Source organism: Rhinatrema bivittatum, chromosome 11 (genome assembly GCF_901001135.1).
Source record: "Rhinatrema bivittatum chromosome 11, aRhiBiv1.1, whole genome shotgun sequence".
NCBI lineage: Eukaryota > Metazoa > Chordata > Amphibia > Gymnophiona > Rhinatrematidae > Rhinatrema > Rhinatrema bivittatum.
Window position 1 is genome coordinate 25,482,205 of NC_042625.1, and position 12,046 is coordinate 25,494,250.

Genomic DNA, 12,046 nt, shown 5'->3' on the forward strand with positions numbered 1-12,046 from the left:
ATGTTCAGCAGAAGGTTTATTGTAAAGAAAGGGAGAAACAAATAACCAATTTCAAATCGGTTTGTTTGAAAGCGTTTAATTAAAAAGAAAAAAAAAAAGAATAAAATCCTCCAGAAATCTTTGTTAATTGTATGTATATCTGCCTGCATTGTAAATAAAAAAAATGAATTAAAAAACATCAACCAAACAAAACAATTTCTCCAAAACTTAGAAGGGGAAAGTATTTGAAATCCAAACATAGTTTCCTTTTTCTCCTTTAGGCTACAACGCCGTGGGCCTTCATTTGGAGCTACCTGGAGAAGGGACTTGCCTGTTTTTATAACACCCCTCTCACCCAGCCATTGAAATGCTAGTCCTTGGCCCTGCTCCTTCCATAACCTAATTCTGGCCAGACCCCTGTCCCCCGGGGCTGTGAGCATGCACAGTATCCCTAGCCCCGACTGACTCGGAAAGCAGAGGGAGAGCCCAGAATCAGATCAGGCCTTCTGCATGGCACTACTGCTGAGCCCAAATCGTCTTCATATTTTAGCTTCAAAAACACATGGGAATATGCCCCAGATCAGTCTATGCAGAATTTGTTGACTTCATAAAAACATTAACTGACTCACTGGATCTATTCCGTGAGGCCTTTCTGCGACACTGCCTTCACACGTCCTTCCTTTCAGAAACGCCCTAATTCAACCCAGACAACTCCAAATGTAGTTTGACAAGCGAAAGCCCTCATTGTGTTTATGACAAACAGAGCTGTCAAAAAAAATCTTTTTTGGTTCACTAGTAAGAAGACAAAAGGAGTCAGCAGGGCAGCGGTACAGAAGAGGCCTTTGTAAGCAGACACTGCCTGTACCACATTCAACATTGAACAATTTCAATTACCAGCTCAGTTGTGCAACTGGGGAAAGGTGAAACACATACATAAAGCATAGTATGAGGAAGAAACTGGAATGCAGAAGAGAATCTGGTAAGCAATTAAGCAATGGCCTAGGTTCTATAAAAACCTGCACTGTCATACTCATGTTTGTCATGGAAGTCATCTAGGATGCTTTACCTGCTGCTCAGCTCTGGGGGTAGGTCAGGAATCCAGGAAAGCACACTGGTAACCAGAGGAAGACTTCCTTAGGAGTTCCCTCAGCTGCAGCTTCATTTGCAAACTAGTGTGCAACAAGCAATGACTCAGTAGCACAGGACTTAATTAACTTTAGTCCACCGAGTGAAAAAAAAATTATTTGTCTCATACAGGGGCCGATGCAATACAGTGCATTCAGCCGAGCGCAGTGTATAACCCGCAGTCAGACGCGGGTAGTATAGGCGCTAACTAATCCCCTTAAGCAATAAGGGGATTAGCGCCTCTACCACGCGCATCCAACGTGGAGTGAATCTAATAGCGCTCATCACATGCAAATGCATGTGAATGAGACTATTAGGTATTCACTCCCGAAGTAAAAAAAAAAAATGTGCGTCTAGGACGCACATTTAACTATCAGAAATTGAGCGCTCTTAAAAACTAGTAAAGAAAAACAGAAAAAACTGCTTTTCTGTACTACCTCCTACTTACTATTGTTGTGATATTAAGTAGGAGGAAAAACTAAATAAACTTAATAAAAAAAAAAGTTAAAAAAAAAAAAAGAGTACCAGCAGTTGGGTGCAGGAAACGGACGCTCAACTGACAAGTGTCCATTTCCTGAACCCCCTGGCTGCGTGGCTGTACGGCGTTTAGGGAAACAGACGACAATAAACTTTGCGTTGGTTTTCCTAATCGGCAGATGGCTGACGCTCTCGGGCTCTCGTTAGCAAGGAGATGCCAGGGGTGCGCAAGCGACCCTAGCACTTCCTTACTAACATGACCTCCTAATTTAAATATTGCATGGTGCCCCCGGGGGGCGCCTGGGGGGCGCATTAAGAAAGCGGGCGCTGACTGTTCAGCGCATATTTATTGCATCAGCCCCACAGTTTGCCCAAAAAAGCCCAACTACTGCTTAGAATGCAGCAAGGAATATCTCCTGCTCCGTGGTGCATAATCCACTACATGACATGTTCTCTTCTCTAGCCCCTAAGTCCTCCCGTGTCATGTTCTTGTCTCAAACCCTGCAATGGTGGGAATCAAGCAAGACATGACCAGAGTTTGCTTTTTAAGTATCCCCCGCGTTCACGCCACTCACAGACGCATATACCACATCAGAAACAAAGAAACAGCAGGTGATACACTAAAAAGCAGCCAAGTAAGGTTGACTAACAAGTCAACCATCATTTTTTATTGTAATAATTAATATTTTTATTGAAATTTTCATAATATACAAATTAAATATAAATTCAATTAGACAATAACAATTTTCTTTAAAAATTTTACAATTAAAATATAATTTGTAATTTTTTATTGTAGTCCAACACTGAAACACAAATGTCTATTTATGACATAACGCAGATCGTCTCAATAATTCCACTAAAGCAAACTCTTGTATTTCCCATTTCCACTGTCTGAATATAGGCAGTTCCTCCCCTTTCCAATACAAAAGAATGACCTTTTTGGCAATTACAATAGAGATACTTAGACATTTTTTCCTCCCAGAAGGTAACACATGATTTTGATATATTAAACTAGTAGTCCAATTGATTGTACAAATAAGCAAAAATTTGTCTTCAATAGGAATTCAATTTATGGCAGTCTGTCTATATATGATATAGGTTTCCCCTTACATACTTACATTTGGAACATAGATTATAATCCCAAAGGTTAATTTTAGCCCCTATCTCCCTGGATGGCAAATTGATGCAGGAATATTTTCTTGTTGACTGCACCAGCTATGCTGTTAAGCACCTCAGCACAATAAGGGATAAGAGAAATTTACTCTGGAGACAGGTTGTTCTAGTTTACTGGTTCTCAACCTGGTTCCTTAGGGGCACCCAGTTAAGATGGTTTTCTGGATATCTATCATGAATATGCATGAAATATGTTTGCATACAATGAAGCAGTACATGAATTATTTATTTAATGAATGTATTCATTCACTTAATTTTTAGTCCGTTGGATTGAAACATACACTCCCAGTGGGCAACAATAAAAACAACACTACAACTAATGTACAATAAAATAATATGCTAACATAAATAAATTATACTATAATGAATGAGCAAGAAAATTTTCACAGGAGCTAACATAAATAAATATACATCACAACATTTAAGAAATAAACCTAACTAAACACATCTGACCTGATTTTCAAAAGCATTTACATGCTTAAAACTTGGTTTTAAATGTGTAAATGTACTTTTCCGGTGTAAGTGGGCTTTTGAAAATTGCTACAATATATGCCATTGAATTGTCAATAGGTTTTAACTGCATTAAGTGCATGTAATGTGGGTAAATGGCTTTTGAAAATTGCTATGTTAGTGGGTTACATTTACATCTGTATAAGGAGTGAATTTTCAAAGCCATTTAGATGCATTAATCTGGGTTTTATGCCTCTAAATGGATGCACTAAAATAGCCCTAGACTCAGTGAATGTTACACATGTACTTTTACGCAAATGCAGGCAGCAGTTTGGAGGAAGGGGAGTCAGCAGGGGCAGAGTTGGGATTAACCTATATACATACATTTTGATTTGATAAAGTCTGAGTGCACATGTTACACCTTCCAAAGAGCAGGAGTAAACTTTGTGCACTGAATTGTGTGCGTGTACTCAGCCAATTCCTCAAGTATTTTCCAAGAGAACTTATGCATGTAAGTTTGCTTTGAAAATATTCAGTAAAGTCTACGTGTACAATGTTCAAGCAGACTTCATCGCTATCTGAGCTCTTTGAAAATGACCCTCCCCCACTAACTACACTAACTTATAAATCAAAAAAGAATGCCAAGTAAAGCCTATATAAATGGTGCCTATTAGACCATAACAAATGCAAATAAAACAGCACAACTAAGTACCACCCAGCAAGCTAAGCAACTATCATACCTCTAACCAAATAACAACAAATTTTAATACTCCAGAAAAGAAAAACATAAAATTAATTCCCCCAAAAAATGGCTGACCGGACTTTAGGTTAGCAATGCCCTTCCTAAAATATCCAGTGTAGGCTTTCTTAAAGAGCCAGGTTTGCAAAATGCAATTTCATGGTGGATACCTTGAAAACCATCCTGGCTGGGTGGTTTCCTAGAAGTGGGTCGAGAAGCTCAGTTCTAGACCAGACAGTGTCAGTGGAGAAGAATGGATGAAGCCACACACAATATATACATGATTCATTGCTATTGCTTGCAGCTCAGACAAGGAATGCTGCTAGGTAGACCTTGGAAAGTTAGGAGGACAACTATACGAAGGGTCCTGAACTCCAGACCTCAAGGACTGCAAAAAGGTCTTGTTTTCCCGGTAGACACGCTTCACCAATTAGACTCACTCTTAGACCGCATGTATGCAAACATCTAATACAAGCTTAGATCATAAGCCCTCTGGGGAGAGGGAACTACCTACAGGACCTGAATGTAATCTGCTTTGAAGTGCCTGAAATAAATATTATATACTCGATATGGTTAACCTGAAAAACAGACCTGTTTGTTGTGCTTGCTATGAACTCATATAGCAGAGGTGGCCAAATCCGGTCCTAAAAAGCCACAAACAGGTCTGTTTTTTTCAGGATATCCACAATGAATGTGCATGAGATAGATCTGCATGCAGTGCTCCAGTATAAGCAAATATATCTCATGCATATTAATTACAGATATCCTGAAAAACCAGCCCCGTTTGCAGCTCTTGAGGACCAGAATTGGCCACCCTTGTCCTGGTGCAATCTGCCTTCATCCACATGGATGAAGCTAACATACAACATGAGCTGCTGCCGAGTTACTTACTTGCCCTACGGTCTGTAGGTTATAGCAGGCTAGATTTTGGTTTTTCAATGTACGTCGATAAAGCACTGCCCCAGTGAGCCAACACAGAGCCAGCAACAGGTCAAAGAAGCTCAGATAGAAAAGAGGTCGAACCTATGGAGCACAAAGAATTAAACATAATACGCAATCAGAAACAAACTGTAAACCTTAATTTTACTTCTGTTTCATGTTATTTTATTTACGGAATTCCTTTGTTCAAAGCACTATATATTAATTTTAAATTGCACAGCAGATGGAGATACAGAAAAACCAAAGAAACTGTGAGAGACAACTTAAGGTCAGATTGGGAGTCCATTGCTTAAAATCAGGGATAACTGAGAGAAGATGTGGGTGAAAGACTTGAAAAGCATACATGAAAGCAGTAGATATCAAGAGTAACAGATGAGATAGATACGGTCAAAATGTACCTAGAGAGGGCTATAGATGGAATAAAATAAAGATCTAAAGATTGACCTCCTGTAGAGCAGAGGTGGGGAACCTCTTCTCCTGGAGGGCCACACACCAGTCAGATTTGGGGGCTATCCCTAATAAATATGCATGAGACAGCCTGGCATGCAAGTGAGGCAGTGTCCATGTGTATTTGTTAGGGATATCCTAACGTGGCCTTTGACGTGGAGGATCCCCACCCCTGATGTAGATTCTACTGCAGAGACCTAGTCTAGAACACATGGAAGGAATATTCAGCCATGGGTTATTCTCAGGCACAGTAAAGTGAAAAGGAGAATCACATCATTCTTGTCAGTCCTGAAACATGCACGGGAAAAAAAAAACCAAACAGGTATAGAGAGAAAAGGGTTGTCATGAAAAAGTCACTAGAGGAGGGCCATGAAAGAGTGAGTAGATGGGAGATGCCGACAAAAGCCGGAAACCAAAAGAGAAGCTGTAGAGAGATTTAGACAGAAGGTACTGTAGTTACAGACAAGGCTATGGCCAGGGAATTCATAGCTCATTTGAAGAGCTTTAGAAAAGAACAGGATGAGAGAAAAAAAAAAAAGAGGTGAAGGCAGAACACAGTGTTTGACTGGAAAGAGCATGGAGTTAGTGGAAGACCATAACAAAGCTCTCCACGTCCTTTAACCCAACCTAACCCTGGTACTAAAACCAGTTAATGTTTGTCTTTCTTTATGACATTGTAAATTATTGTCCCTGGAAATGCTGAATCATAGAACTCTGGCTAGCCAAACTTCCCAAGGATTGTTTTTATGCCAGATTGTTTAATAAAGACGTTGAGATAGTAATGCCAGCTTTTGATTGCCTACCACCTTTCGTTTTGTTTTGTTTTTTTATAATTGAAACATATTAAATGTTGGGATCTGACAGGCTTGGAGCTTTCTTTATGAATAAGCAGGCTGTGAGGCACCGGGTTTCTAGGTCTGCTCCAGCCTCTGAGTCCTTCCGCTGGGACTCCTGAGGACTGACGCTGTCTCAGACCTTTGTCAGACTGAGCTCTTGGCACATTATTTGCAAAATTCAAAACAATCCTTAAACGTGTTTTCAAAAAATAATTGCTGCCTTTGAGTTTATTACCCAGCTCAGAAGAATGACCTATACATGTAATTGGATATTTGACTTTAGGAATACTAGGGACTATTAAAATGTTTAAAACAAACAGTACTGCCTTTTGCAAATGTGCCAAACAAGTATTGTGAAGAGTAGTGTAAGTATCGAATACTTTTTCTAATCCTTCTGCTGTATCGAGTTTTCTAGCACACTGGTGACTAAAGGATGATGATACTAAATATATATTTCTTTAAACTTTGGAAACATCCTGAAAGGAGAGGAACTGTATTCTTTTACGTGGCTTATTTCCTAGATTTCTTTGGACATGCTATTCCAAATCTCATCAGTCATTTTAGGTTATAATTTGATGCATTTAGCGGTGTCGTCTGGCAGTGTAATCCATACCAATGAATGCCAGACTCCCCCCACACACACACACTTAGATCTTTCTATTTAAAGGTTTCCGCAAAATGCAAGCGTGGCGCCTTTAGCTAAAATGAATCTGCATCTAGGACAGCGAGCAGTTTTACAGACCTGGGCTGCAGAGCCCCATCTAAAAGCAAGGGCTGAAAGCAGGCAGCTAGAAAAGAAAGTGTAATTCAGGGCTTCCGCAGCCTGCCCTAGGGATCCCATAGCCAGTCGAGTTTCCAGGGGATCCACAATGAACATACCTGAGGTAAACTTGCACATACTGGGTCTCCAATGCATGCAAAGTTATCTCGGGCATATTAACTGGGGATATCCTGAAACCCCCACTGGTTGTGAGAGCCTGGAGGCTACATAGCAGTCGGTTTTCAGGATTCCCCCAGACGAATGGGTATGAGACAGATCTGCCTACGCTGGAGGCAGTGCATAGACCGGGGTAGGGTCCTCAAGAACAGGAGGTTGTATGTAGTGTTCTCCCCCGGATAAATTCCTGAACTAAAATATTCCTTCGCCAAGAAGTCCTGTTTATCAAATAACCTTATTCAGGAAGGGGTTTCTTCTGTTTCGTCCCCATGTGAGAAGTTTGTTGTGCCCAAGTCTTTTCACATTCTGACATCTGATAATGAATTAATTCATCTGAAATATGAAATCAAAATTTCTAAGGGACTGTCAGATTTCGGAGGTCATTAGCCACCAGGCTTTACTGCCAGGCCCAAAATTTGGCAGGAACGTGTAGTCAAAGGTTAAAAAAAACCCAGCCATAAGCAAAACTTTACCTGTACTGTTTACCCAGTAGACTTCTAAATTACAAGATCATGGGAGGAGTGGGGGGCAATAAAAGGAATAAAACACAGAAGGGTGATCACTATTCGGATCCCTCTCCTCCCTCAGAGGTTAAAGAGAATTATTTATGAGAAAATATTTGAATGTTCTGGAAATCTTGCACCACAGGGGAAAAAAAAAAAAGAAAATGAAAATGAAAGCATTTCTAGGGCTAAAAAACAGCCAGGCCTTGTCACCCTACCAAATTGCTAACTTTTGGGATAATTTTTTTTTTTTTTATCAGGAAAAGTTAGAGGAAAAAAATAATAAAGCATAAATGCCCCACTCCTTTTTGGAGTTTGGGAATGAATTTAGATGGGTTTCCGTGGATTCATTTAGGACTCCGTGCCAAATACCACGTGCTGGCAGGTCAGAGACTTTCCATTCTGTGCGCCTACAGAGGGCCACCAGCTGATGCCAACACCCTGCACCTGAAGGCGGGTTATTCATGAGAAATCCCAAAGCGCAGAATCATTCATCAGTCGCCGAAACCCCCAGTTTGCATGCCATGAACTCTGTGAGAGTCTGCATATTCCACCGAGGCATACTGTAGAAATACATGCATTCAGTAATTACCTCGGGAAGGTAACAGTGCAGTCGATAACACCTTGGAACAAGACAGAAATCGCTCTTACCTCCGGAGATCTCACGGAATTTTGGAACATGGCATGGATCAGAATGGCGCCGGAGCCTATGATACTGAGAAAAGGACACTTCTGAAGGGCATGTACAACATTTCCCACTTATCTTAAACATTCACTGTACACACACTATGTCTCTTAAACTTACTAATGATTAAAAAAAAAACCGTTAACATAAATAATATATACCTCAATGTGGCCATGATATACTGGATCCCTTCTATAGCAGAATACATCTGGAGTGAACAGAGAAAAAAAAGTTATGAATCCTTAAGTAAGCAGTAACTTATTGGGAACATTCTCTGCCTTAAAATTAATATGTGATAAACTTGTGATAATACCTAACAAACAAGTGTTATTACCCCTGTATAGGTCCCTGGTGAGACCTCTCTGTGTACAATTCTGGAGACCGCACCTTCAAAAGGATATAAGCAGGATGGAGTCAGCCCAGCGGGAGGCTACTAAAATGGTCCGTGGTCTTCATTCTAAAGCCCATGGGAATAAAGACCTAAACATGTACATCCTAGAGGAAAGGGGAGATATGATGGAGACAGTCGAATATCCCAAAGGTTTCCATGCACAGAGGGCGAGCCTTGTTCAGTGGAAAGGAGGCTCTAGAATGAGGAGTCATGAGATGAGATTGAATTTCTTTACAGAGACGGTGGTGGATGCGTGGTACAGCCTCCCAGTGGTGGTGGAGACAAAAACAGTATTTGAATTCAAGAAAGCAGGGGATAAATTCAGGGGCTTTCTGAGGAAGTGATGGGAATTAGAAAGTTAAATTAGTTGGGCGGCTCAGCAGATTAGATGGGCCATTTGGTATTTTTCTGCCATTAGGTTTCTAAATTAGACCTGAAATGCATCATATTTCACAATTAAACCAGTCATCTCTGTCATTCTATTCCCTTTTTTTTTAATTTTATATTTTTTTAAAAGACTGAACAATTATTGATAATTTTCCAACTAAAATACTGCTTTTTTTTCATGTAAAACCTTTGTAGTTGGAACTGAATTGGCAGTACAAAATAAATGTGATCATAATAAAAAGGCGCTCAATTCCACGCTACAAACTTTAATTTCCTGCCTCTCCTGCTGACCTTGTCAAAAGTGAAAACAATTCGGTTTTCAGTTCTTGTCCTCATTGTGCTAGAAGGTATTAAATCCCCTTTATAATAAATATATTTGCGAAAGGGTTGTTTGCAGCAAAAAAAAAAAAAGCGACACGGCAGCAAATAGCAATTATCATCATCATCATCATCATCAGTGCTTTCCATACTAAAAGCCCCGTCCTAACCCCAGGCTTTCCTGCGGAAGCTTCAGTCCTGTCCTAAACCCTCTCCCAGGCCCTTTCATTGCTGTGGGAAATTATGAGGCCAGACAGACAGACAGAGACCCGGCGAGGTGCTGGTGAACCAGCTACCAGGGGAAGAAGTGTTGAAATCCCCTTTAAAAAAAAAAGAAAGAAATCAGTCAGAAATTGTACACAGGGGGCGTGAGGCAGCGCACCAGGCACAGTAACCAGGCACAGTAACCAGGCACAGGCAGCGCACCAGGCACAGTAACCAGGCACAGTAACCAGGCACAGTAACCAGGCACAGGCAGCGCACCAGGCACAGTAACCAGGCACAGTAACCAGGCACAGTAACCAGGCACAGGCAGCGCACCAGGCACAGTAACCAGGCACAGTAACCAGGCACAGGCAGCGCACCAGGCACAGTAACCAGGCACAGTAACCAGGCACAGGCAGCGCACCAGGCACAGTAACCAGCACAGTAACCAGGCACAGTAACCAGGCACAGGCAGCGCACCAGGCACAGTAACCAGGCACAGTAACCAGGCACAGGCAGCGCACCAGGCACAGTAACCAGGCACAGTAACCAGGCACAGTAACCAGGCACAGGCAGCGCACCAGGCACAGTAACCAGGCACAGTAACCAGGCACAGGCAGCGCACCAGGCACAGTAACCAGGCACAGTAACCAGGCACAGGCAGCGCACCAGGCACAGTAACCAGCACAGTAACCAGGCACAGTAACCAGGCACAGGCAGCGCACCAGGCACAGTAACCAGGCACAGGCAGCGCACCAGGCACAGTAACCAGGCACAGTAACCAGGCACAGTAACCAGGCACAGTAACCAGGCACAGGCAGCGCACCAGGCACAGTAACCAGGCACAGTAACCAGGCACAGGCAGCGCACCAGGCACAGTAACCCGCACACTTTGGCTTATTCTGCTGGGACAATTAAAAAAAAACCAAACCCAACCACCACCCCCTACTGCCTGGAAACTCAAGCTCAGCTTTTTGCTGAAGACAAAGAACATTCTCCCCCCCCCCGAGCAGATCCAGATGTTTCACCCCCAGAATCCTGTCCTGCACTGCCGGGGGCTCAGCAAGGCACCCAAGGGGGAGGGCAGCCACTCACCGCCGTGTGGTCCGCATGCAGCCGGGTAAAGTTGCCCCAATCGGAGCTGCCCATTGGCACGGGGTGGGCTGCAGCCATCGGAGACCCGCTCAGCTCGGGGAGGATGCAGGGATCACTCCAGCCAGCTCCGGCTTCAAACAGTTCCCCACCGCCGTTAAAGTCCAGGTGTCTTTAAGTCTTCAGAACAGCACTGTAACAATCTTAGTTTCCGTTCCCTCAGACTTCCCGAGACTCTGGGTGAGATTTAACGCCTGCTTCCCCTCCCCCCTTGTGTTTCTATTCCTCGAGATTGCCTGGACCCTGAGCAACTAGAAAGTTGCTGCACTGGGACGCTGTCTCTCTGCTGCTTCTCCTGTGCACCAGGAGCTCGTGCGGAATCTCCCAGACGTCAAAGAAGAGATGCAGGTGTCCTGGATCCCGAAGGTGCAGATGTTCTGGTCTCCAGGGGGGCGGAGGTTTACATCCCCGGGGCTGCAGAAGGGGGGCAGGTGCAGAGGTTCTGGATGCCGGGTAGTCAGGAGCAGCGTTCGGCTCTCGCCTCTCTCTGCTTTCTTCTCTCCTGCAGCGATCAGTGACCCGTGGGAGATACTGGAGAGGGATGAGGGTGGTGGAGGAGGAGGAGGAGACGGTCAGTGACGTACTGCAGTAGTGATTCAGCCTCCTGAGAGCAGGGCTGGTGCTAGCTTTTTTGCTGCCTTGTGCCAACAATTATGGTGTTGCCCCCACCCACCCCCCTCCATTAATTCAGGGAAAAAGTCCAGCTCCTTCCAGCAATCTAAACTTTAAAAGCTGACACCCCCTGCACCCTTACCTGATAGCCTTGCACACCTCCCTCTCTCAGCACTCTCCATGCACAGGGTTTAGAATTATATTAGATTTCACATGGAAAAAACAAGTTTGCTTACCTTAAACGATGTTTCCGTAGATAGCAGGATGAATTAGCCATGCTGTCATGGGATCTGTCAATCAGGCCCGGGAGGCGGAGCTTGTCAAAGCAGAGAACAGAGCTTTGCTCTCTGCGGCTGCGCGTATGTTCCCGCGCAGGAAAGTAACGGAATCTCCTCAGTCTGTGATTAAGCTGTAGTGTAGTCGAAGACTTGGTGACTGCCAGGGAGGAGGGTGGGTCAGCATGGCTAATTCATCCTGCTATCTACGGAAACATTGTTTACGGTAAGCAAACTTGCTTTTTCCCGTCGATAGCAGGGCTGAATTAGCCATGCTGTCATGGGAGTCCAAAGCTCCCGATCACGTCATTTATGACATAAATGGTTGGACGTGATCTTTGACAGTGTGGCAATCACCGAGGACAGGAGGATAGAGATTGCAGTATTGCTTGCTCTATCTTCGCATCCGTGGCTGCT

The 12,046-nt window shown here is 43.3% G+C and overlaps 1 protein-coding gene across 2 annotated transcripts in view; it reads right to left on the bottom strand.

Annotated features, from left to right (window-relative positions):
- TMEM116 (transmembrane protein 116) overlaps window positions 1-11,277 on the bottom strand; it is a 31,991-nt gene extending 20,714 nt beyond the window's left edge. Inside the window, exons 1-4 of one of the 2 annotated variants that reach the window (XM_029571127.1) lie at window positions 10,686-11,277; window positions 8,452-8,498; window positions 8,257-8,320; window positions 4,835-4,966 (exon numbers count right to left, since the gene is read on the bottom strand). In XM_029571127.1, coding sequence (XP_029426987.1) covers window positions 4,835-4,966; window positions 8,257-8,320; window positions 8,452-8,498; window positions 10,686-10,763 — 321 coding nt within the window. In that variant the 5' untranslated portion in view covers window positions 10,764-11,277. The remainder of the gene's footprint in view (window positions 1-4,834; window positions 4,967-8,256; window positions 8,321-8,451; window positions 8,499-10,685) is intronic. The other variant, XM_029571126.1, reaches the window with a different exon arrangement.
- Between the last annotated feature and the right edge of the window lie 769 nt (window positions 11,278-12,046).